This window comes from Rutilus rutilus (genome assembly GCF_951802725.1).
Source record: "Rutilus rutilus genome assembly, chromosome: 15".
Classification (NCBI taxonomy): Eukaryota; Metazoa; Chordata; class Actinopteri; order Cypriniformes; family Leuciscidae; genus Rutilus; species Rutilus rutilus.
In genome coordinates, this window is record NC_140220.1 from 22,295,220 (window position 1) to 22,321,527 (window position 26,308).

At 37.7% G+C, this 26,308-nt stretch overlaps 3 protein-coding genes across 5 annotated transcripts; 2 read left to right on the forward strand and 1 right to left on the reverse strand.

Annotated features, from left to right (window-relative positions):
• Nucleotides 1-1,383: 1,383 nt before the first annotated feature.
• Nucleotides 1,384-5,097, reverse strand: c20h2orf81 (chromosome 20 C2orf81 homolog). 2 transcript variants are annotated; one of them, XM_084431943.1, is made up of 3 exons: nt 5,023-5,097; nt 3,273-3,534; nt 1,384-2,236 (listed from the first exon to the last, which is right to left on the reverse strand). In XM_084431943.1, exons 2-3 carry the CDS (start codon nt 3,519-3,521, stop codon nt 2,045-2,047), a joined length of 441 nt encoding a protein of 146 aa, XP_084288069.1. In that variant the 5' UTR covers nt 3,522-3,534; nt 5,023-5,097; the 3' UTR covers nt 1,384-2,044. The 2 variants fall into 2 exon arrangements, with proteins under 2 accessions (XP_084288069.1, XP_084288068.1); XM_084431942.1 differs by lacking the exon at nt 5,023-5,097 and adding an exon at nt 4,329-4,404.
• LOC311304728 (uncharacterized protein) lies at nt 4,421-13,065 on the forward strand. Of its 2 annotated transcripts, none has more exons than XR_014629943.1 (11): nt 4,421-4,555; nt 5,748-5,919; nt 7,169-8,680; nt 8,761-8,900; nt 9,517-9,721; nt 9,820-9,924; nt 10,018-10,205; nt 10,295-10,421; nt 11,279-11,914; nt 12,008-12,085; nt 12,326-13,065. XR_014629943.1 is itself a non-coding variant. In XM_084431941.1 (11 exons), the coding sequence occupies exons 1-11, from the start codon at nt 4,541-4,543 to the stop codon at nt 12,328-12,330; spliced, it is 3,171 nt and encodes a 1,056-aa protein (XP_084288067.1). In that variant the 5' UTR covers nt 4,421-4,540; the 3' UTR covers nt 12,331-13,063. The 2 variants fall into 2 exon arrangements, 1 of the variants encoding a protein (XP_084288067.1); XM_084431941.1 differs by having other exon boundaries at nt 11,279-11,902; nt 12,326-13,063.
• A 614-nt stretch (nt 13,066-13,679) lies between these two features.
• On the forward strand, nt 13,680-16,918 carry LOC311305588 (protein FAM177A1). Its single transcript, XM_084433394.1, has 5 exons — nt 13,680-13,811; nt 14,414-14,596; nt 14,859-14,925; nt 15,867-15,964; nt 16,051-16,918. The coding sequence occupies exons 1-5, from the start codon at nt 13,743-13,745 to the stop codon at nt 16,252-16,254; spliced, it is 621 nt and encodes a 206-aa protein (XP_084289520.1). The 5' UTR covers nt 13,680-13,742; the 3' UTR covers nt 16,255-16,918.
• Nucleotides 16,919-26,308: the final 9,390 nt, after the last annotated feature.

The following is a 26,308-nucleotide window of genomic DNA, read 5'->3' on the forward strand; positions in this document are numbered from 1 at the left end:
GACTGTGTTGACAGAGTCGCCAAACAGGCCAGAGGGTGAAACTGGGGAATCTAACAGGAACACCCGGTCTTTATCTTTTATTCCTGTCAGATTCAGCCACAGGTGCCTCTCCGTGCTGACCAAAGCAGACATCGAACGGCCGATGGCACGGGCCGTTTGCTTGGTCGCATGGAGAGACAGATCTGTGGCTCTCCGCAGCTCCAAGAAAGACTCCTCGTCTATAGTGCTGCCCGCACTCAAGTCCTTCAGTAGGTCAGCCTGGTACGCCTGTAACACTGCCATAGTGTGCAGCGTTGATAAGCAGCTTGATAAGACCTGCAGCTTGATAAGCTTTTCCCACGAGCGTTGATGTTATTTTACATGGCTTCGTGGGGAGGGTAGGTCTCTTGATGGAAGATGCTGTAGCAGGCGAGAGATAGCTGAAGCGCACCGGAGTGCTCATGTGAAGAAACGTGTGGATCCGGTGATACAGCAAGCGAAAGGGACGGCCAGATGTTATAGCTTCAGATGAGCAAATATCTTGCTCATCACACAGATCCATGTGGGAGCCCCACGATGGTAATGTGGGTGCGGTCTGGAAATAGTTCAGACCAGAATGCAGCATGTTCACTGTGAACAGTTCACAATGCTCGCACTCGCCTTTCTCTAATGCCAGAACCGCGTGCTCCTCCCCCAAACAAACAAAGCAGTAATCGTGTGTGTCCAGCTCAGACATAGGACGGGAGCATGAAGGAACACAACGCCTACTCTGCTGTTGACTCATTTCCTTTCTTTTTTGACTTTTTAAACTCTTTTAACAGACTTTCAGAGAAAAAGATTGAGAAATGAGAATTTCAACAGCATCAACATTGATTCCGTACGACAATGAGTAGGTCCTGACACGTGTTGTCTAACTCCAATGGAGTTAAGAATGTATTGAACTGCCAATCCCAATGCATCTTTTTCGTTATCCACATGTATATTAAAATCACCAACAATTAGGACTTTATCTGCAGCCAGTACTAACTCTGATAGAAAGCCAGCAAATTCTTTGATAAAGTCTGTATGGTATCCTGGTGGCCTGTATACAGTAGTCAGCACAAATCTCAAAGGTGATTTATCATTTACACTATATATTGCTATATTAAGCACCAACACTTCAAAAGAATTATATTTGAAACTAGACCTCTTAGTAATTCTGAAAATATGAATTTTCCTTCCTGACCTGAACCCCAAATCATGTTTGAGCTCTAAGACTATGCACCATATTACTAGAGAGAAGAGCAGCACCATCCCAGGAGGGATGAATACCATCTCTTTTTAACAGGTCAGGTCTGCCCCAAAAACTTTTCCAATTGTCTATGAATTCTATATAATTTTGTGGACATCACTTAGACAGCCAGCCATTGAGGGAGGACAATCTACTAAATATCTCATCACTCCTGCGAACAGGAAGGGGGCCAGAGCAAATTACAGTGCCTAACATCGTACTTGCGAGTTTACACACCTCTTTAACATTAATTTTAGTGATCTCCGACTGGCGGAGTCGAACATCATTAGTGCCATCTTGAGCCATAGCAGGTTGAAGGTGGCGTAGTTCTGTTAAGACATTATGTAGTCAGTATCTAATACTAGAACCTTTTTAAGTTTGTTCTTTTAATTACGTTCTCACTCCCATACAGTCAAAAGTTTGGAATTATGAAGATTTTATTTTTATGTATGGTCACAAAGGCTGGATTCATTTGATCAAAAATACAGTAAAAGAAATGTCAGCATCATTACTTCAGTCTTCAATGTCACATGAACATAAAAAAAAAAAAAAAAAAATCAAATTTTAGATCAAATAGTAGAGAGCACAAGAGACATTAAAAATGACTAATTATTGCATATTATTATACATATAAATATTTTATGTCTAGGTTTACAAAGGGCAATTTGTGAGTAGGATTTTGAGTAAGATGTCCACCAGTGTTTTCAATTCAGGCTGTTTTGAATGGCAATTTTCACTGCCCCAACCCCGAAAAGCCCACACCCCACCTTTTCTTACGTGCAGTAAAGCAGTATGCTATTGCTGAGCAGAATGCAACACAGGCACACATCCCTCAGCCCAAGCATCAATAGCACAAGGTCCTGGTTCTGGGTCCTCTTGACAAAAGGGTTCATGTTCTGGATCAACCTCCTCATCTCTCATCAGGAGAAGACATTCTATCGTCTCAACCAGGTTATTTCGCGCCCACCAAACCGAGAAGGGTATCAACTGGAGGGTAGGAAGTTTGTGTATAAGATGAATGCATCACAAAACTTTTTCATTGCAAGTAAGCTATTTATATACAGTAAGCATACAGACTTTAATCAGGGTAGGTGACATATTGAACTTCACGCAGATGAAAACGAGGATGTGAGGGACAGACTTTCTTTAAAATGGCATGCACCAAAGGTCCTAGATCACATGTAAGTTTCAAAACTCACAGCTATCAAAGCTGTTTTATGGAATTATGTTTATTGAAAGAAATGTTTTTCGCCAGCTGAACGATTAGTAGGTTGCTAAATAACACCATTGAACACACTGAAGTTTTATTCCTCACAGCGTCGTTTTCATTCTTTTTTTTTTTTATATATAAAACATTTTTTAAACAGTAACAGTTTTTGTAACACATGTCAATGCAAAACAAAATCCAAATGCAGTAAATAAAAGTATAGAGTAGGAATATATAAGACAAAGCTCTTACAACAGTTCCTTGATTTAGCCTTGTTTTCATTCCTGGGAATTTTTTTTTTATTGTGCTTAAAATTAAATATGGTGCTTCCCTGGTCTATTGCAGGGTTGTTATAGTTAAAAAAATAAAAAAAATTATATCATTTAAAAAAACAAAAAAAAAACGTTAACTGATTTCATTTTAGCTTGCCAAGACAAAATTTGTCTTTTATTTGGTTTAACTTGATGTACTTGATGTAATAACTAAAACTAAAATAAAAATAAATGAAAACAAGCCTATACACATTTAAAATAATAATAATAATAATAATAATAATAAAATGATAAAAACATGCAATTAAAAAATATATACTGTATATAAAAACCAATTTAAAATATTAATAAAAACTGTAATAGTATCTCATTGATACTAAAACAGAAATGCTTGACTGAATGATCACATATTGTACACTCTATAACTTATATTTAACATGGCATAACCTATCCCAAAACTATAGCATACAAGTATATGAAATGAATGTTTGCAAAGCAAATCCTATAGACATATTAACAATAATTACATGAAGTTTCAGCTCACCTGTCTTTTTAAATACACCTGACAACATCGGTCCATCAGTCTGTCCATTAGTTCTGCTATGATGTCCACCACCACCTCCTCCCCCTCCTCCTTGGTGAGCATGCTGGTCCAGGTGGACTCGGTCAGGAGGCCCGGCACAATGTCCACGGTCTCGACGGGCTGGACCGAGTGTGGTGGAGGAGCAGCATTAACTGAGCCAGAATCTGTGTGGCTTTTATCGACCCGAGATTTGGCAGCTGAGCGACGCATGGTCTTCACTTCTCTGGTAAAAATAAATTAAAATAACTGGGGGCAGAAGGAGAACAACAGCACAACAAAAATGCAGTATTTTGTCACATGGAGTTGTCAAAATGGTTGTCACGATCACCAGCTGGAGTGCCCTTAAGAGCCACCAGGGGGCTCTCCATCACAGAGGTTCATTACCTCTAGGCCTATGTTATGAATTAAAAAATGTTAATGCACACACTGATATATATATGACTTGATCAGTGAATGCACACCTCCCTTATAATTTCTATTCAAATTTAAATGTCATGTATTTAAATGTGTAATTAGCCTACACATTTGTAATAATGAAGTTGCAATTTAGTACATTTAATATCAAATAAACACACTACAGTTAAAATTATAATTAAGTAATTTGCATGTGCTTATGTTAGTCAACATAAAAATAAGCATGACAAAAGATTATTAAAAACAATGATTTTGCATGTAACGTTAGGCCTGCTTGAATGAAAAACAGTGCACTTTTTAAAAGTGTATTTAAGATAAGAAACCGTAATGAAAGTGTACTCTCTTTAAGTACACATTTTATTTCATTAACATTATATTATCTGCAAGTACAGTTTAAAAAAAAATATATATATATTTTGTATTTTTAAGTAACGTTACACTGCAAGTGCACAGACATTCAATACAATTAAGCACACTTCTTTTTCACAAAGGACACGTCTAAAGTTATACAATTCAATTAATGACGAACATTTTTCAAACATTTTCATCATTAAGCACTCGACACATTCAAGAAGACATACTATGTAACATTTAAAATCTTACCTGTATAACGTTAGCCTAGCCTATCTCTATTGATTCTGGTTGCCTATCTCTTGTTGATCCTGGTTGCCAAGCAGCCAGGCCAGCGCCTCTGACGATGACGACACCGGAAACGACGAGATACTGCAGCCATATGCCACAGCAATTTCAGAACAGCAGTACTAGGCCAGCGGTCTCCGGACAGAGTTTTACAACAGAGCTAATAGCAAATAATTATGGAGGGGTGCTCGGTAAGTTGGTGTCTTTGTAATGTTTTATTTGTTTTAACATGATCGCTTAACAATAGCACTTTTGGTGCACGCTTGGCTTCCGCTTAAAAAGGCGGTCTGGAGTCTGCAGTGCCATGTTGATGTGAACGCGACCAGTGCAAAACTACGGAAGTAAATTATTCTTGGTTACATTTACTTGTATCGTTACAAACTCTCTGTCGCAATTCCTGAAGTAAAATGTATTCTCCAAAGCTTCTTGATTCCGAATTGCGTTCTGCATTCTCCCTATCGCTTTCTATGCAAATGCACGGACCTCTCTCTCTCTGTGTGTGTGTGTGTGTGTGCGCGTGGTGTGTGTGTATAAAGTTCTGCAAATTAAATAAATAAAACGGTGAATTTTGAATCTTATTTTCCTTAGTCTACACACTACACCTATGTCCGGTGTAGCAGAGGGTCTTCACCCAAAAATGGTGTCATGATTTACTCACCCTCATGTCATTCCAAACATATTCGTTCGTTTGTTCGTTCTTTGAAACTCAAATTAAGATGTCTTATGAAACCTGAGAGTTTTTTGTCCCTCCATGCATTCCATTAATTCCTCCAAAACTTTGATGCTTCAAAAAGTTCATAAAGAGATTGTAAAAGTCGCTTTATATGATGAACAGATTCATTTATGATTTATTCACATATATTGATCAACACACATACATAGACCATGTGTGTTAAAGAGCACATCAAATATGCATGTGCTAAAGAACCAATGAGGTTGGTTCTGGCATAAAGTTGAATCTAATCTAATCTAATCTAATATGTCAGAAGCATGTTTTAACTTCCTCATGAACCATTGAAGTTCTTGCATATATGTGAGTTGATCAATGTTTATGAATAACTGCCACAGTTAAATCTGTTCATCATATAAAGAGATTGTTTCTCTTGATATTCAATTCACATGGATTACTTTTACAATGTCTTTTTTTGAAGTGTAAAAATTTTGGTTTCAATGATGGAACAGAAATCGCATAAAAAATATCTTAATTTGTGTTTCGAAAATGAATGAAAGTCTAATGGGTTTGGAACGTCTATTGCCAAGTAAATAGACAAAATTTTCATTTTTGGGTGAACAATCCATTTATGTCGCACTCTATGCAGTGTGTGGTTAAATAAATATGTAGTCTTCTTAACTGTGTTTTTTTTTTTTTTTTTTTTTTCGCAGAGACATATTTCAATTCAGAGAGGTCAAACATTCCCTCAGTTGCAGAGATGCACAAAATGCTGCAACAATTTTCATTGTCCCTTTTGTATGGCCAGTGTGTTTAAGCCCAGCAGACTGGACAAACTCAAATTACATCTGAAAATCCACTCTAAAAAAGCAGTTGTCCATGGAGGTATAAGTATATAGCGTATAGTGTGCATATATTGTGTGTAGTATGTGTATACACAGATGATCCAAAACATTATGACCACCTGCCTAATATGCTGTTTGTCCTCCATGTACTGCTAAAACAGCCCCAACCCATCAAGGCATGGACTCTACAAAACCACTGAAGGTGTTCTGTAGTATCTGGCACCAAGGCATTAGTAGCAGATTCTTCAAGTCCTGTAGGTTGCATGGATCAAACTTGTTGGTCCAGCACATCCCACAGATGCTTGATTGGATTGTGATCTGGGGAATTTGGAGGCCAGGTCAACACCTTGAACTCTTCATCATGTTCCTCAAACCATTCCTGAACAGTGTGTCAGGGTCTATTATCCTGCTGAAAGAGGCCACTTCCACCAGGGAACACCAGTGTCATGAAGGGCTGTACCTGGTCTGCAACAATGTTTAGGTATGTGGCACTTGTCAAATATACATCCACATGAATGGCCGGACCCAGGGTTTCCCAGCAGAACATTGCCCAGAGCATCACACTCCCTCCACTGGCTTGTCATCATCCCACAGTACATCTTGGTGCCGTAGTTTCCCCAGTTAAACGGTGCACACGACCGTCCACGTGATATAAAAGAAAACGAGACTCATCATACAAGGTGACATTCTTCCACTGCTCCAAGGTCCAGATCCAACGCTCGCATGCCCATTGTAGGCGCTTTCAACGGTGGACAGGGGTCAACATAGGCACTCTGAGTGGTCACAGCTCCATACGCAGCAGAGTGTGAGTTACTGTGTGTTGTGACACATTCCACCTAAAACATCATTAAAACTGTGTGCGACTTGTGCCTCAGTAGACCTTCTGTTGGCTTGGACCAGACGGAATAGCATTCGTTGCCATCGTTCATCGATGAGCCTTGGGCACCCAACACCATGTTGCCGGTTTGTCCCTCCTCGGACTCTGTTAATAAATTCTCACCACTGCTGACTGGGATCAACCCACAAGCCTTGCCGTTTCAGAGATATTTTGAATTTGAATTTGCCACTTGTCAAAGTCAACTGCATCCATCACATTGATTATTAAAACTGATTGTTTGCTTACTATCTATTCTACCCAGACCTTAGTATGTGGCCTTGTTAGGAGATGATCATATTCGCTTTACCTGTGACTGGTCATAATGTTTTTGCTCATCAGTGTATACAAGTAGCATAAATATATTGTATCTCAATATTTTACTAATATACATATATCTTCTTTCTTTTTTTAGACTTCAATTTTCACAGGTGTGGACTGGGCTGTAGACCAACCCTACATTTCCACTGTATATACTGTTCAACAACAATTATAAGGAAACCTGATTTTAAAAACCATTTACTAGTCTGTAAACATAAGCTACATTCAGAATCAGCCACAAAAATGGTGTCAAGCACCAGTTCGGCAGTAACCGCTCCATCAATCATAAACACACAGTCAATCATCAGTACAACAGGGACTGTTCCTACAATCATAAACACACCGCCAATCATCAATACAACAGGGACCGTTCCTGCATTCATGTACACACTGTCAACCACCAGTACAGACGTTACTGCTTTAGGGATCAAAGATGGACCCTCAACCACCAGTACAGACGTTACTGCTTTAGGGATCAAAGATGGACCCTCAACCACCAGTACAGACGTTACTGCTTTAGGGATCAAAGATGGACCCTCAGCCACCACTGTAGACATGACTGCTTTGGGGATCAAAGATGGATCGTCACCCACCAGTACATGCAAGATTCGTGTGCGGCCTGTTATTAAAAAAAGATGCCCAATGTGCAGTATCCTCATCAATAAAACCAATCTACAAAAACATATTGAACGGAAACACTCCGATCAGTCAGAACTAGACATTGGTGACACATTCCAGCTTACAAGCGAGTGTATAGACGAGACAAACGGGATATTTACAGTTCTTAAAATTGTAAAAGGCCACAGCGTCCCGCTTCACGTACAGTACAAGACAATGGGAGAAAACCACAGAATTCTCTGCGAATCGAAAGAGTGCCAGGTTAACCTAGATATCGCGCAGAGGAGTGGTATCACATCGTACCAGTGCGTGCATATCAGTGCAGCGAGCTTTTGCAAGTCTTCGGCTGAACCAGTCTCGCTCAAGGAAGAAGTTTTAACGGCGATAGTGAGAGGAAAATTGTTCAGCGAGAAAAAGAAAAAAGAATGCCTTGTTCTGCAACAGCTCGCCAATAGTAGCCACGTACCACTTTCCGTTCACACCTCGATTGGTGTCTCAACGACAAAAATGTTTATTTCGGTTTTTGAGCCCAGTGTGTCCTCCTATAGTTGTTTGGGCCGTGTCATGGTTGTTTACAACACCCAAATGAACACGTGGCACTGTCCCTGTACTAAAGTGCGACGCTCATGTCTGCACAAGTATGTTGCCAAATGGCATCTATTTCAAACGCACCGTGAGCTATTGAGTACTGATGGATCACCACACAACACGCCACATTCAGAAGAGGACGGCGTCACAGACGACATTCATGTGTATCCCCCGAAAGGTCTGGGACTGGAGTATATGGTGAATTACATTCTTCAGATCAAAAAGATTCCTGCTGTTCTTCCAGAAGATATGCGCATACCATCGGCACGCAAGGATTACCCACGAAACCTTTGTCCGAATGAAACTTTATGTCAGGGATGTCCAGGCGAAGTCCCTCTCAGTGATCCTATGCTAATTACACAGACTGCCAAAATACTGACCAATTGGTGCATTATTGAAGGTAGGCTATATTGTCCTTATGCTTGTGCTCTATTCTATAGCTACATTGTCCTGTAATGTGATATTTGTTTTAATTGCTAGATGTTGCCACCTACTGTAAGCAGTGCCCGCTGTGTGGGATATTTTATCGTTACCAAGAGTGGAAAGACGGCCTCCATAACTTCAATGATCACATCATCCTTGACATACCTTTGTGCTTAACCTTCAGGAACCTTCTACAGGTAATCTTCATATGATGCTCTTTTTTTTGTCCTGTCTATTAATTCTTTCAAAAATATAGTCATAAATGTCTTGGTGGTACAACTGTTCTTGTATCATAATAATAAAAGACTCATTAAGAGAAGGAAATTCTTTAACATTAAACATTATTACGTAGTTTGGCATCATATTTTATTATTATTTAAAAAAAGAATAATTGTATATTTAAAAAAACTGGTTAATATTTGAAACTTTTTTTCCGGCCAATTCAAAGTCATGTGGATAATATATGAATGAAATAATAGGCAACTTAAAGGGATAGTTCACCCAAAATTCTGTCGTTAATTACTTTCCCTCATGTCGTTCCACACCTGTATGAGTTTTGTTCATCTTTGGAACACGAAATCTTTTTGATGAAATCTGAGAGATTTCTGTACTCTCCATAGACAGCTACGCAACTGACGTAGGGACTGAAAAAAAGGGATACAAAGAGTACATTTCTAAGAATTATTTTTTTTCTTCATCATGAACACTCTTATCTATGCCACTTATCCATGAATGTGTTTAAGTATGCTATTTTTTTACATTCAAATGTTGAAAGTGTTTGAAACTTTCTTCTTTTTTTGTATTTTTGCTTAGGTACATACTTCAGTGAGCAGAGCAGTTGAATATTTACAGCTCATGACAGGTGTGGAGTTTCCACCTCCGGACACAATGCTGCATGCATATTTACAGTTTGAAGCCCTCACAGATCATGAATACAAGTATTCATGCCCCTCCTGCGGCGATCATCCCCCGGTGGTGATCTTGGGTGTACACAAACCGAGCACTTCTCTCTTATCAGGTAGAAAAATGATAATGTTCTTCATCTTCCATTTTGTTTATTTGATACTTATTTGGACGTGTGGTTTTTGTCATAGTGAAATACTGTTATGTTTTCAGAAAATGACATTAAAGAACCACCAGAGAATTTTAAAGGGGAGGTCAATCTGGAAAACTTCTGGGAGGCACTATCCAAAGAGATGATCTGTCGAGGACTTGTTGAAAGTACATACACATACAGTGCTTATTACACTATATTGTGAAATATTGAAAAGAATGCATCTTATGAATTTTTTTTTTTTTTTTTTTTTTTTTTAGATGGTGGACACAATCCATATGCAGCTCCACCAAATTATCACTTTTGGGCTCCTTGGATAGGCAAGAACACACGGCAGTCAGACACTGTGCTAAACACAGAGTTTGAGAAAGTTCGAGCTTCAAAGTCAGAGGGTGTAGAAATGACAGTTACAGAGGATAGTCTCAGTGAAGAACTTTTCAAACAGAAGGTTTGCTTTATGAGTGGATCAACCCTTTTAATGCTTTTTTATTGAATAAATTCAAATGAACATTTTTTTTAAATAATATTCTTTTATAGGATGATGTGGTTAGAGGTTTATGCAACGAATGTGGTGTGGACTCCACCGGATCTCGCGGTGATATCCTTCTTAGATTGGCCGGTGAAATGAAATCCAGGCAAACGTGTGAAAAAATCTATTGCTCTGGTGAGATTACTGTTTACTCTACTGTTGTAACTGCATTCCTGTAAATGTATGTTTTTGTGGAATTATTGCCAATATATGAAAATGACAAAAGACTGCTTCTAATATTTTTTAAAAAATCAATGGGAAATGATACCATAGAGAGGATCCCTGCAGACCCTAGTTTTGTCAAAGTCAACAAGTTCCATAATTGTAACTAAAATAATTTAATATTTTAAAGACGAGGCAAAGTTGGTGATAAAAATACTTCCCCATAAAATATTTATGAATTAATAATTAATTACATTTGTAAAAATACCTTTTACCTTGAAAAGTATACACTACTGTTTAAAGATCATAAATGCAATAAAAACGGTAATATTGTGAAATATTGCAATTTCTAAGAACTTAGAAATTTCTATTTTAATACATTTTAAAATGTAATTTATTCCTGTGGTCAAAGCTGAATTTTCAGCACCATTACTCCAGTCTTCAGTGTCACATGATCCTTTAGATATCATTCTAATATGATGATTTGATGCTCAAGAAACATTTCTTATCATCATCAATGTTGAAAGCAGTTGCTGCTTAATATCTTTGTGGAGATCGCGATGCATTCCAGAATTCTTTGATGAATTGAAAGAAACATACTTTTTAACATTATAAAAATCGTGTATTTTTCAAGTAAAAAAAAAAAATATATATATATATTATTATTATTATTATTATTATTATTATTATTATTAATAAAGGATATACATTTAAATATTTAAAAGATTTTTCCTTTTCTTTTTTCAATTTGTCACTAACCCTCTTTTTATTATTAAATGTTACTTTCTAAAGTCATATTTCTCTCTTCTTTTTTTCTGTCCATTTTTTAGGAAGCTGGGGAGTCATCATGTGCCCCTGTGGAATTGTCTACAGTCTAAAATGCAATCTCCAAGCTGCGAGCCCTCGAGACTTTGCCGATTTGCTGTTATCATGGCAACATATGCCGAATGTCATGATTTATGACTCTGCGCAGAGTCTTGCTACGCACACCAATCTAAGGGCCCCGGAAAAGCTTCCGATCTCTCCATTTGAAGGACTCTTGGTGGAGCCAACTCAAGCAAACATAGAACTTGCCAAACGTGGACAGCTGAGAGTGTCCCTGCCTTGGCTAGGTGAAAAAATGGAAATGACAGATCCTCACGGACACCCGGCGACCGGTTCATCCGATCATTACGTGCTTCATGAACGCAACTCAGAAGACGGCACAGATGTTCTGAGGAAACTCACGCTCGTGCCTCAGCTGGCCGGCAAAGTGAATAGTGAAGTTGCAGAGCGACTATTTGCCAAAATGAAGAAAAATAACTACTTCATGTCTTTGTCATCAGCGCATCTGTTTCTAATGAGGAACATTGTTCACCACTATAATGAAAACAAGGCCAACAAAGCAAGCACTAGATTAAGAAAGAGTTCTGGATCCAACTTGCTGACTGATGCGTATGGACAAGCTGTGTTGGGTAAATTTGGATGTAAATGATATTGAACAACATCGGAAATGTAGTGGAAAGACATTGATAAATAAATACATACTTGTAACTTTAGATTTGTTTGTGTTGTAATAGAAAATCCAGGAGGATCCAGAAGCACGGATAATGTGATTGAGGACTCAATCCTGCCATCTCTGATGGACCTGAGCAGCGGTACGTGTTTTTATTGTCAATATCGCAAAGGCCTTTTACGGGATATTTGAATGATTATCCTAATGTTGTGTGACATTAAACACCTGTCAGTAGAGTGTTTTTTTGGATTGTCAGCAGTGGTACACAGAGTGGTTTTGATTTGAGTTCATTTTGTAAATGTCTTAAAAGCACGTGTATGAATCTATGAATCTAAAGAATAATCATATCCATGTGTTTGTATTGTTCTTTTCTGTCTTAAAGCTTGACTGGGCCTTCAGCACAAACAACCCATTGGAGTTGGAAACAATTGTAAAATCCTTTTTCTTGACCTTCTCAATAAGCAGATGAGTTTGAATTGAATGTTAACGACTGAGTTAGTTGTGGTTCAAACCAAATGACTGGGAAACCTTTATTATTAAAATTTTTTTTTTTTTTTTTTTTTTTTTTTTTTTTAACCTCTAGGCTAAAAATTGCATTCAAAGGCTTGCATTGTGATTTCTGGATACTGGATGTTATTTATGTTTTTTGTGTGTTTTTTTATTTTTTATTATTATAATAATGTGGCATTTTTTTCGCTAATCGATTATTATTTTAAATTCTAAACTATTTTTATATTTCTGCAGGACTGTTAATATAGTTGAAATATATTATTTGAGTATTTCAGTTGTGATGTTTAATTTATTTTAGTTTTACTTAAAGCAATATCAATGTGGATGTCGTATCTGGATTTGTTATTGAATGTTTATTTTGTGTTATATATGATTAAACATTCATGACTACAAATGCTTACACTTTGTGTCTTTAAGTACTGTTTGCAACATCACGAACAAGAAAGGAATTATATTATCTCAGTTCAATATTTTAGATGTAAACTCGGCGCATATCAAATTTAATAAAGTATAGAGGTTGATAATATTTTGGTTATACGTACGTTTTTGGGGTAATAACATTTTGATTTTATTTACACAAATGTAGATTAGTTTAAGTTGTGTGACATTTAAAAATGATTAGAAAACTTTATTTTAACCCTGAAAAAAGCTGAAAAAAACAATGCCTTAACTATATTTAGTATATTTATATAGCCTACTATACCTTACAAATATAGTATATTTGATAACCCCCTTAAATTTAATCTAATTTACTATCATTTTCTTTTATATATTTTAACATTTGTTATTTAATTCTTTTTTTTCGTTACACTTTATTTTAAAGTGTCTATGTTACACTGTAATTATACATTTAAGTTCTGAGTCATATTAATTAACTACATGTACTTACTATAGGGTTAGGATTAGGTTTGTTATAGGGTTAGTTGCATGTAATCATGCATAAGTTATAGTTATTACTATAGTACATGTAACAATCGACACTGTAAAATAAAGAGTTACCTTCTCTCTCTTTCTCTCTCTCTCTTAGTGTATGCTGCTTACATTTATTTTGGGTGTGTTTAACAATGATAATGGTTGTTTATTATTAATAAAACAAACAAATATAGGCTCAAATAAATGACGCTCCAAAACTGTAGGTGGCGCAGTTGTGATGTATTATTGTCTCCGCACGGGGACCAGCTGGCCTGGGACCGCTGTGACGTCAGGAGTGATGTAGTGGTGGACCCGCCCGCTCAGGACAGGACAGGTTGTGTTACTGCACTGGAAAGCTGAGTTTCAACACAATAGCGATGGCAGAAATATCCCTTTATCTCTCCAGCGTCAGTATAACTGTGACACATGATATGGACAATGACAAGGTAAATTATTGACCAATTTAAATCATGCCTAACGTTACATGACTGCATGTATCAGTTTTATTGTAGGCTACTGTTATCACTTATTTTTTAATTGAAGCATTCCCATTGCGCCTGGAATTAAATCACGGTCCTGGTCATTTCTATCACTATAAAGCTATAAAACAAGCATATTAAACTGATTAGTGCTTATGCTTATTTACATAGAAACTAAAACCTGTCAGATGATACAGTATGTTTTTCCACCAAAAGTTACTACATTAATACAAATATAAATTTAGAAGAAAAAAAAAAGTGATATGGTATTATAGCTATTAACTGTCGTCCAATAAAGAAATGAGAATGTCTGAAAGTTTTGAAGCAGAACCATATTTGTTTCTCTCTCTTTTTTTAATCACACCCATGTGCATTTAATTTGATATTAGAATAAATACAACAAACACAACAATACTGTGGTGTTTTTTAAACTACTATTGTTCATTTCTTTTTGTAATGGCATTAGGGTAATTTTCTTCCCTCATTTCAGTTTAAAACCCCATCGTATTGTACATAATCGACTTATTCCTAATATTGATGATCTGTGATGTGTGTGTGACTGTGGACAGAGCTCTGGAAAAGAGAAAGAATACGAGTGTGTGGAGCTTGGTGATCTAGACAGAAAAGAGAAGACCCCGCGCCGCATTATTCATTTCTCCAGTGGGGAAACCATGGAAGAATACAGCACAGATGAGGAGGAGGAGGACAAAAGACAGAACGCAAAGAAAGAACTTCTGTCTTCCATAGACACAGTATGTGTGTGTTTGAACAAATCCTCTGAATGGCCCTTAAAGGGATAGTTCATCATTTACTCACCCTCATGTCCGTCCAAGCTAGTATGACTTCTGTGAAATGCAAAAGAAAACATCCTTCAGAAAATATTTTGTGTTCCACAGTAGAAAGTTGGTTTGAGACAACATGAGCACATTTTTGGGTGCACTATCCAGAGGTGAAAAATAAGAGTATGACAGTACATAAATATAACTGTATTTTTATCTTCTTTTTTTTTTTAAGTCCAAGCTGACTTGGGGTCCGTATGTCTGGTTTCAAATGTGGAGAGCAGCTACATCCACTATATCTGGTAAGTCTGACTGAAACACGCTCATTGGTTGACCAATCAAAACACACTGTCCAGCCAACCAATCAGAGCGCATTACGCTTTTCGGAAGGAGGGGCTTCATTGAGACAGGAACTAAATAGAGCGTTACTGACAGACTGGGAAGAGAGGAGCCTCAACAATGTAAAATATGTGGGAAAATAATGTTTTTAAACATTCAAGCATGAAAGCCTATTCTAGTATAGCCTGGTCCTACCAGACTCAACTCAAACTAGCGCACGACCTCAACGTCGTCATTCTCAGCCACTCCCTCTGTTCGCCGATTGGACCGCCAAAAAATTGGCCGGAGAAAACCCAAGAATATACCGCAAACCCAGACGGAGTCCTGAAGGAAGTACGTAGGAGGGCGGAGCCAGGCTAATTCTAGTAGAGCCCAAAAACTAAATCAAGACTTTGTAAAAGGGCATAATGGTGCCTTTTTAACATCACATCAGCTTCTACAAAATTAACAACAAATCTTAAAACTTGGAAAAAAATCATATTCATATTCTATGTACAGGCATAATGACTGAAATGTGCATAAGTAATCATGCCTGGGGATTAAAAAGGGTTTTCTGGCCTAATGTTTGTGTCTGTGGGAATAGCAGTGAAATCTTCCTCGGGCCATTGTGGATGATGTTAAATGATTATGACATGGCGGTTTTGATGTTTTATTCAAATATGCAAAACACCGAAACACGTTCGAGCTTCAACATGATTATTTTTGCATGCTGCTTTATAGTTTACGTTTAGTAAAGCTACAGAGATGCACTAAGCTTTTAAAAATGTGGCATCTTGTAAAGGCAGAACATTGAGACACTGTATGAATGTTCAAGCGCTTGTTATCTCACACGTTTGTTATTGCATTTAGTTAGTGTCAAACATTTGTAAATATTCATATTCTATAACCATCTCCCATCGTACAGCTTGTGACTACCTGGGTGAGCGAATGGCATCTCTTTTTGGCATCACCTCAGCTAAATACCAGTATGCCATAGATGAATACAGCAGGTCAAAGAGGGAGGTACTGCAGTCATTTATATTCACTTAATGTAAAAGGCTAGTATCAGAATTGGCATATTGTAATGTTTTTGTTGTTGTTTTTAACAGAAGGAGGAGAGAGCTGAAGATACACAGCTGTCTGAAGAGGAAGAGCACCTGTTTGAAGAGCAGCTAAATGATGAAGATGAGGACCCGAAGACCAACCAGCCCGAGACCAACAGTACTCCAGTACAGGTGACCAATGAGCTGGACTGTCAGACTTCTTTAGTGCCCAACACAGTTCACATCCCTGCACTTGTTACTAGCACTTAACCAACACAAGTATAGTCATATAAACACTAGCCTCTATTCTTTAAAGCACTTACCACAGGGACATAAACAGGCCCTGTAATAGATGTCCATGTTAACTTGTGACTTTAACTGCCTTAATGCACTGATCCTGGGCCAGTGAAACAATATGATACTGATCATGGTGCTAATGAGGAGATGAGCCAATTCTTCAGCCTCTGACCAAAAATGAATTTGTTCTGAAATGCCTCTCCGCTAACATGATTACACTGAAGTGTTTTTTTAATTGACTCTGTACAGTATGTATGTTTTATTATTATTAGTGTTATGAAGCATTTGATGGACTTATCCTCCATCAATCCAGAGACACATACCTCACACTGAATATTCAGTACTTATTTAATATACTGTTAATGCTTGATATTTGTGATGTCACAGTTTGTTTTTTAAAGAGAAAATGTAATTTTTTTTACCATTTTGTGTTTAACATGAATAAAATACTACAGTATTATTTCATACGAGTGTTTAGTTCAGGGTTCATACAGAGTTTGAAAAATACTTTATTTTAATCGTTACGTTTTCAAGGTGTTTGAATTTTGAATGTCGTCCTGAAAAACATCCAGTGTGATTAAAAGATAAAAAAGCTATTTGCGAAAATGAACCTTTATTAAAGATCAAGTCGTGGGTCCCTTGCGTGAGTCTCTTGTTTTGATGTCACGCTAGCTGGGGGGAAAGGGTCCAAGATTTCTACTGAGGGGTTTTCTACTGACAATCAATATGGAGTCACGTGTTAAGTTTTAATTTTATTTTTAAAGACAAGTGTGTAGTATTGTAATCTTGGCAATGCGTTTAGTGCTAGACAAGGCTCTTTGCATTAAAGGTGCAGTAAACAATTTCTGAGAAACTGTTGAAAGTGGATCGAACCGAGCAGCACAACACACTTGTAGCCAATCAGCAGTAGGGGGCGTGTCCACTCATGATGGAGGAGGATAGAGTGAGCCAATCAGCAGTAGGGGGCGTGTCCACTCATGATGGGGGAGGAGAGAGAGTGAGCAAGAGGAAGATTTGAAGAAAGACTGTAGAAAGTGAGATGGCTGAGAGACATTACAAAAGAGAAAAGTCAAATATCATTGGACAAAGAAGGGTTATGATCAGGAAAGAGCTTTAGGGCCTGTGTTAATATTAGAAAATCTTTCCAGTGCTGGAGAGACTTAAGCGGGAAGGCCTGAAAACACATGTGAGGTTGAGTTGTTTCTGCTCCATATGTGAGTAACATCGGTTTTGCTCTTTCACAGGACCAAGAAGATATGCTGTTGTTGTAATGTTAGCTCTAATAACAGGACAGGTTTGAGTGTCATTGTTGGTCTGGAGCTGGTGTGCTGCTGGCGACTAACAACAAACACTTGCTTGTATTTACTCTTGTGTACTATATGTAAATTTTTTGTTCTTGTCATTCATGTGGCGTCTCACTTTATTTTTCATGAAGATTATTTTGCTCCGCTTCTGCTATGATAAAGACACATCCACTCTTGCATTGCGTGTTCATGCATTTTGGGGGCGGAGAAATGAAGGGAGGGGTGTGTTTGTTTGGGTTGATTTCAAATATCAACAGTGTTTCTCAGAAATCGCTTACTGCACCTTTAAATTACTTTTAACGAATTAGAGACTTTATGTGGGAAGATGAGTGATGAGCTATTTTGCAAATATTGTGTTTATCATGCATGCATAGCATTTTTTGTGTATATGAAAGAACAGTTAAGCTAATAATTAGATGACTGGGTGTAATTTACGAGCAAGTTTTAGCCTCGCCAATAATTACATTTCATTATGAAAACATAATTACAATGTCTAATAACCTGACTAGAGTTAGATAGCAAGCAATAGCAACAATGGTTGTAAAGTGCTTTACTCTTAAACATAGCATGAACCCTGTAAGTTGGATGGATCTGAATGTGTTGTGTGGGTAGATTATGCTCTACTGTCCTCCCCACTGATAGATACTGTTTTGTCTTAGGCAACAAAGGACTCAATGTCTGTGTGGTACTGAAGGCCAGTTGAGCATGTCCTCAGTGTAACCCTGCTCATATGAGTAAGGCTCAGACAGAGACACATTTATTATGATATGATCCAAATTAGCCTTATATACCCCATCAGGTTTATTTACAGTAACAATCCTGTTAAGTGTAAAACCTATTGGGATTCAGGGCTCTTTCCACCTTTCAGGTTCATCAGGTTTAAGTTTGTTTTAATATAATATAGCAAAGACAAAACAAAACAAAAACTTAGTTATGAGTTCAATTAAGTGCATAAACAAATAAATTGGCGATTTTTTTTTTTTTCTTACCTGAAATTTAAAATCATCCTCATTCCTGGTCTTATGAGGGTACAAACGACACTGGCTATTTTATCACATGATAATTAAAGTGCATTTGCACAATTCCTCACATCATTTGTATTTACTGTATCTTATATTTGTGCCTGAAATTGAAGAAAGATTCAACCCTAAAATAGTGTTAATTATGAATTCTATTAACAAACTAGGCATAGCCTACTTTTTCTTACCTGAAAATGAAAATCAGCCCAAGAAATATTCAGGCCTCTTTCCTCCTTCATTCAAATGTTGCAGTTTGTTGTTTTAATTAATAAGTAAAAAAAAAAAAAAAATTAAAGTTAATTATGAGTTCTATTAACAACCTAGACATATGTACTTTTTCTTACCTGAAAATGAAAATCAGCCAAAGTAATATTCAGGCCTCTTTCCACCTTCATTCAAATGTTGCAGTTTGTTGTTTCAATAATTTTTTTTTTTTTAAATAGTGTTAATTATAAGTTTTCTTAACAACCCAGAAATGGGTACTTTTTCTTACCTGAAAATGAAAATCATCTGATTGCCATTAAATATTACTAGAAATCTAAATTAGTCTGAATTACTTGAAAGAAACCCCTAACCACTTTATTCACGATAAACAAACATAGTCTGACTATGAATCCTAGCTTATTACATGTTGTAGAAGGAGTTTTAGTTTGTTCCTGCATGTTTTTTCTCTATGCTTTAGCCTTTAGCTTAGTTCTGTGACATCATGGTGGCACATGTTGTCATGACAACCAGATTCTTTGTTGCTGGCTGAAAGACATTCAACAACGAGAGTATTAGGAAATAAACTTGAAATGGCAAAGAAACAGCTTTCTTTTTCTGCAAACCATATTTAATTCAACTGAAAAAAGTCAGTGAGCCTAAACAGCTGAAACTGGGATATAGTTACATTTTAGTCTAAATGTGTTCCTCAAAAGAGCCAGTAGATGGCGATGTTAACCCTTTGGTTTAAAAAAGAGACAAGATCAGACATCACTTACAAATCATTCTGTTTTAATGTTTAAAGCAGCTTCACAGGTGATGTAATATAAAGTTTTAGGCAATTCTGTTATGCAAAACAAAAACTGCAAGACACTGGCTCTGATCATCATGCATGAATGGAGATATATGCAGATTTAAACATCTACTGAACATTCAAGCAGCATGATGTCTCTCTCTGCTTATCATACAAACAGATTATGGCTTCAGAAGACGACATATAGTACAGATGTGTTATGGGATACATACTTTTATGGTTCTTTTATAAACATTTTGGAGCTAGATCCCCATTCACTTTTATTTAATGAAACAGATAAGCCACTTTCTCTTGTGCTTCAAATGAAGAACAAAAGTCATAAGGTTTTGGAATGGCATGACATTGAATAAACGATGACCATTTTTATTTGGGGTTGATTTATTTAGAAATGTGATTGGGACACAGATGTAACTGACAAATAAAGCATGTGTTCTTCCTGAAAAACACAAATTAAGAGCGATATTCATTGTAGATAACATTCATTTTGCCATGTTATTGGCGATGTTTTATAATCAGTGGGAAACCCCAGATTACACAAATCTTTTAATGATAGCGTTTAGCAACACTTGATGGCAGTGCTGGGCTAACAGCTATTGTGTAGTAATTGTAATACTGCTTTCTACCACAGTCATCCATCACTTAATATTTAAATAGAGCTCAGAGTTTCAGTTTGTGGTTTACTTCATTATACATACATGTATTGAATCCCCTGAATGCATCACACCACAGCCAGTGACTTCCAAAAATAGGTCACACACCACATCTCTGGTCCTCTGTGATTGTACCCTTCACAAAGATTTGTTTCTAAACTAGCAGGGGGATTCTGTGTTATATGGTACATCCGTCTAGACTCTGCACACTTCAGAGATTGTTCACCCTTTCCGCCGTGGCTTTGCGTCAGACAGCTGCAGAAAAAGTGGGTGAGTCTGGGTTTTTTTTTTTTTTTTTTACCAGGGAAAAAAATAGACATGAATGTAGCTCTGTAGAGACTCCCAGGCTGAAAATAGATCACTAGCTTCACTGCATGATTCGGAACAACTTCCCTAAATTCAAATCATTGTCCTGATCCCACAATGATATCGAACAACTGTCTGGATGTTGTCATGGTGCTGAATGCTCCCACTAGATATTTAAAGTCACTATGAAATCAAAATGGACCATTTAATTTTTTTATGAAATATTGCAATATTTATTAAAAATGATTTATCCGTGCACATCATTGTTATTGTTTTTTTTAATTCATGTGTCCTTCCCATAACCTTATTCAAAATCACTCTCTTCTCTGGTGATGTGTTCACTAGTGTGAGGGCGGGAAAACCTCTCAATCATATCGGATCAACCAATAGCAAACCAAAACCATCCAATTAATTCCTGATGAACAAAATCAAGTCCCGCCCTACATTTTTCTTGTAGCCGTTTTTACTCAGACATACGTAACAAGAACAGACTATCACAACTTCCGGTTCATGTCGACTTTCAGCAGTTGTGGCCTAATGGTTAGAGAGTCGGACTGTAACCCAAAGGTAGCAGGTTCGATTCTCAATAGGTAAATGTAGGTAGGGGAATGAATGAACACCCTCTCTTCCACCCTCAATGCCTTGAGCAATGCACCTATCCCCCAATCGCTCCCCGGGCGCCGCAGCGAATGGCTGCCCACTGCTCCGGGTGTGTGTGTCCAGGGTTTGCAGTGTGTGGCTCTTACAGGCCAGTAAAAGCTGTGCGTGTTAGCCTCAAGATGCACGCGGTGTTTAGCGTCCTTGTTAGCGTGCCCACCTCCCATTCCAGAGACCCCGGTTCTAATCCCGTTCAGAGTGGGTCAAGTAGGACTGATTATATCTGGTGCCGTGACCCGGATGGGAGTGAGGTTTGGGGGGTGAGTGTAACAGACGTTGGCCATTAAGAGCTGTGCGTGTAAACCTCACTCCTCTGAACTCAAGAAGCGCTAGCGGCTGATGTCTAAGCCGGAGACCCCGGTTTGAGTCCCACTCAGAGCAGGTCGAGTGGGCACAAGTATGGGTACTTGGCCTTCATGTCACAAAGTAGGCCCTGTCCCAAATGGCACCCTAAGCACTCGCGGTCTTCCTCTGAGTCCGCACTTTCGTGACGTAACGCCGCTTTGACTGTCGGGAAGAAGTATGATGCGGAGCTCGCATCATCGAGCGGGCACAAATCGACGGCTCGCGAGCACCCTTCTGAGACCTAAAATGACAAATGGGACACCCTACGGTCTCACGGACTTAACGGACACGCGCACGCGGCAGCCATTGTAAGTCCACAAGACCATATGAAGTGCATATGAAGTGTGCCATGTAGGACAGGGCCTAGTATGACAAAAGCAAAGCTGCTGTTGTACTGAATATCTGATTCTGCATGCATGTGATTCGGTTGAGTGATCAGAAAACAAAAACCCAGTGCTGTAATACCAGAGCTCTACCCGCAGGGGGAGCCTCTAAAGTTAGTTGAATAAACTGCTAAATGTACGGCTGGAGTCGGGAACAATCGGCACAAATGGATCCGTGCTGGGACCTGGGCAGGGGTTCCTAAAAAAATTTGTCAGCCGTACCCTTTAGAAGTATTTATTTAAAGTACCCCCTGAGATTTTAAAGATATTAACCCCAATGCATGATCATTGTCACATGACATTCAAAGAAAACAGATAAAATATAGAATCTTTTTTTAGAATGTGTTTTATTTCAATTTTAAAATTTTAACTGCGATATGATATTTAATTTCATATGAAAATGTCCCATATTGCTACTGCTGGGACATCCAGACAGACAAAGAACTCAAAGACTCAACTGCTTATGGAAATAGTTGATTTTAAGGGTGCTCACATTTGGGTTCACTCTTTACAAGTACCAACTACTACAAGTTACAATAAAAATATGTTTTAAATTCTTCACTTTCAAACATTTAAACTGCTTTTGACATGTCAAATCCTCAAGTTTTTATTTTGCTGGAATATTGTAGTATGCTGAGAAGTTAAAGAATGAGAAATATTTAATTTCATAGTCTATGCTTGTCACATAATAAATTGACTGCGATAAAAGCATTGGCATATTCGTTTTAGAGTGACCTATATTTGGAGCCTGCAAGCAACCACAAAATAGAAAGCTATTTTATAAGAGGCGTCACAGATAATTTTGATAAAAGTATGATGCATTTGTATGGCACTACTCATTTCTGCAAAGAATGACTGTATTGTAAAACTTTAAATGCAATTCAATAATATCAGGGTTATGATATGATTGTCTTGTGAGGAACACATGATCCAAGATGACTAAGCATTATTCTATGATATAGAGGCTACCATCTGTACCAAGTAAATTGCTGGTTATGCAAAATTTTCTACAGATTCTTAAAGTAATGTTTATATGAACCCTAAACTTTGCCATCCAAATCACATATTTATGTACATGTATTACAAGCAAAACTGGAATATGCAGCCACCATAATTGAAGGTTTTGACATACTGTATATACAGAGAAAGCTGGACATGTATGTCAGATTATCTTTTTTTTCTTTTCTTTTTTTTACAAATTATTAGTAAATAGCCTAGGCTATTTAGTCTCCTCAACTGACCAGTTCATAAAACTTAAATAAACATACGGACATACATAAGTCATAAAATGTGTACCATAACATTGCGTGTGTGTGCTAGATACACTGTAAAAAAGTGTATAAATACATAGGGAAACCCCACAGAGCGCCCCACAGAACATTCCAACTAAAATGAACTATTCTTGAAAAAGTAACCTGGTTGCCTTAAAAAAATAAGTACATTCAACAAAATTAATAGTTTAGACAATTTTTATATTGTTTGCACAACTAATAATTATAAATTGACTCAACAAGATGCTTAGTGTAAACAACTCAAGATAGCGGAAAAGTTTGTTGGTGTCACTCATTTTATGTTGTCTCAACTGGGATTCAGGTTTACACAACTTTTAATGTCTTGTTGGAGTAACTAAAAAACTAGTTCATTAAACTTAAATTAAAGTTGATCAGACTATTTGTCGCCTTCACCTTTGTTACCCCAACGACTAATTCTAGGTTTAAGCAACTCCAATATATGTACAAACAACTGAAGTTTTTTAGCTTTACTTAACACAACATTTTAAGGCAGCCAGGTTACAAATTATTTTAAGTTGGATGAACTTGTTCGTTTTTACAGTGTACTGTGCATTCTATTGAATGGATTATTTCAAGTCTACAATCTGACCAAATTTCATTCAGATCATGCATGTTTACATGAAGGCCTTCAATTTGATTGCTAAAGGATTATTTAGTTGAATGTAAACTTAGCTATTGGTAGTTCAGGTTACATAAGGTATTAAATGTTAACCAAATGAACTTCATGATAAGTGCCGTTTTACCTAAAATGGGATTTACTTTGTTGCACATGAAACGTAAGGACATATAATGCAATGTGGGCAAATGATGACATTTTGTAAGCAACTGAAAATGAATCTGCCAAATTCCAAACAGGAGAAACCACAAAAACTGGTAAGAAAAAAAAAAGAAAAAGACGACTTCACTTGTCCAAAAATGCAGCTGGATTCCAAATGCAGCACGACTGGCCCGCACAGATACGCTGTGACGGGGATTTCCAACACCCATCCTCTTTCCTGTTGCTATACCCAAAAACCCGGATCTCTTCTTTCAGCACACTAGAGCCGCAGAATTTTCCCAACCATTTTGGCTGCAAACTGCAATGTTGTTAGAACCTGAACAAGTAAAATTCTACCATTTCATCATTACTAGACAAATTTCTACATTGACAATCATGCACAGTGATTTTTACATCCAACTTGCAGGACAACATGCAGAATCAAGGCTATCTATCTACAGTTTCGCATGAAAGGGTATCAAAACCAACAAACGAGCATATGAGTGATAGGCTACTTGTTACATCGTGCTGTGAGAAGACGTACTGAAGATAAAACGCTGTTACTCCCTCAGCTGTGGAAAGTCCCCACCAGCCTGCTCCACGAGCGCAGACCGAAAACTTTTGCAAAGGCAAGAGGTCAGATCTACCCTCACTGTAAGGGTGTAAACCACAAAGTCTGAGTGAGTAGGCATGCCACAAAAAAAAAAAAGGAATCAGTTGTCCCTTTGATAGTGAACACATATTGGGGAGATTTTTGGTATTTTTCAGTTTGGCTAACCAGTTCAATCTTGTATTTTTGTTTGTGGTTTTGACATCATGTGCATATGTGCATGTCAGCACACAACAGATAGTTTAACATATATAAGTATTTATTATTGCACAGGGATTCATATCGTTGCATGTGTAAATGGGTCATAATCTTCACCATACACTTCTAAATGGATTTTGATACAAAAATAAATAAATGAGGGTGTAATCAGTTTTATCTTGGGTGTATGCTTGTTCTTCATGAGGAATTAATGCGTAACTCTCTATTTACTAAGTTGTGGTTAGGAATACAGGCTGGTGTGGTCACTCCAGACATAAATGAGCTCACTCATAGAGGACTGTAAGTTGGGGAAATTTAGGGACATTTTGTCCAGTACTAAGCATAGTTCAAGCATTTCCTCTTCCTGCATAAGCATTTGCTTTCAACAGGCCAGCACAGCATGCAAGCATTATGAGAACAGGAAGAATTTGTATTGTGTTTGTTTGAACATCCTGACCAGGCCAAGACAGCTACATTTACTCAACCACTGGTGTGAGTTTGGGGGCTAAGTGTTTGTATGGACAATAGCAAACAGGGGGCGGGTTTGAGTCATTATTTTTACAAATATCTATCAAATTTTTGCTACTCATGCAGAAATTAAATTAAATTGCAGCTAATTGGATCAAGTCTTCTGTTTTAGGCACGTCCTGATTTTGCAGAGTTAGACACGTTCCTGGGTCAACATATTTTGTTGATCCTGGAACAACATTCCTGTCAAAAAATGAAGTCCTTACCCATAAGTTATCCTTTTTATCAGAGGGAAATCTATCACAACCTATCAGAGGGAAGCACCTAACCCTGGTTGTAAGCCTAAACTTGACATAAACTCTAAACTTGTCCCACAAATCTGTTTTGTTGATTGGAATGTTGTTCCAGGATCACAGAGATGATGATCCAGGGACATGTTGTACTTTGTGAAATCAGGTTCTGCCTGTTTTAGGTAGGCTAGTTATAACATGCACACCAGTAGTCTGATTATTGCTATAATTATAGTGAGGAATTACTGAGACTTGGCAAACTTACATTATTAACTTACAGATTCGCTTAGCCTATTTAGCCTATTCGCTAAGAAAGGAGGTTGTAGTAGCCTACATCCATTTTCGTTTAGGCAGAGGCGGCCTTACCTATGTTTCACCCGTTTCAATTGAAACGGGCCCCGCCCTCCAAGGGGGCCCCCAACAGAACAGGAAAATCCCATTCATTTTCTCCCTAGGATATTTATTTTCAGACATAATGTCTAAAGTGGTCTCCAACACGTCGCTCGCGAGAGTAGCTCGTGGCCTGATTGGAGGTAGCTCGCCAAGGGCCGTTCACATATCGCGTCTTTTGCGCGCTCAAGTTCGTTATTTCAAATAATTGAAGCGACGCGCTCATTTTTTCCAGGCGCAACTATGGGCGCAACGAGTCAATATGAAGGATGCGATGCGCCCAAACCACGGGTGTTTTTTTCTTCTCCGTAAATAAATCTTCTAGCAGAGCTACAGCAAGCGT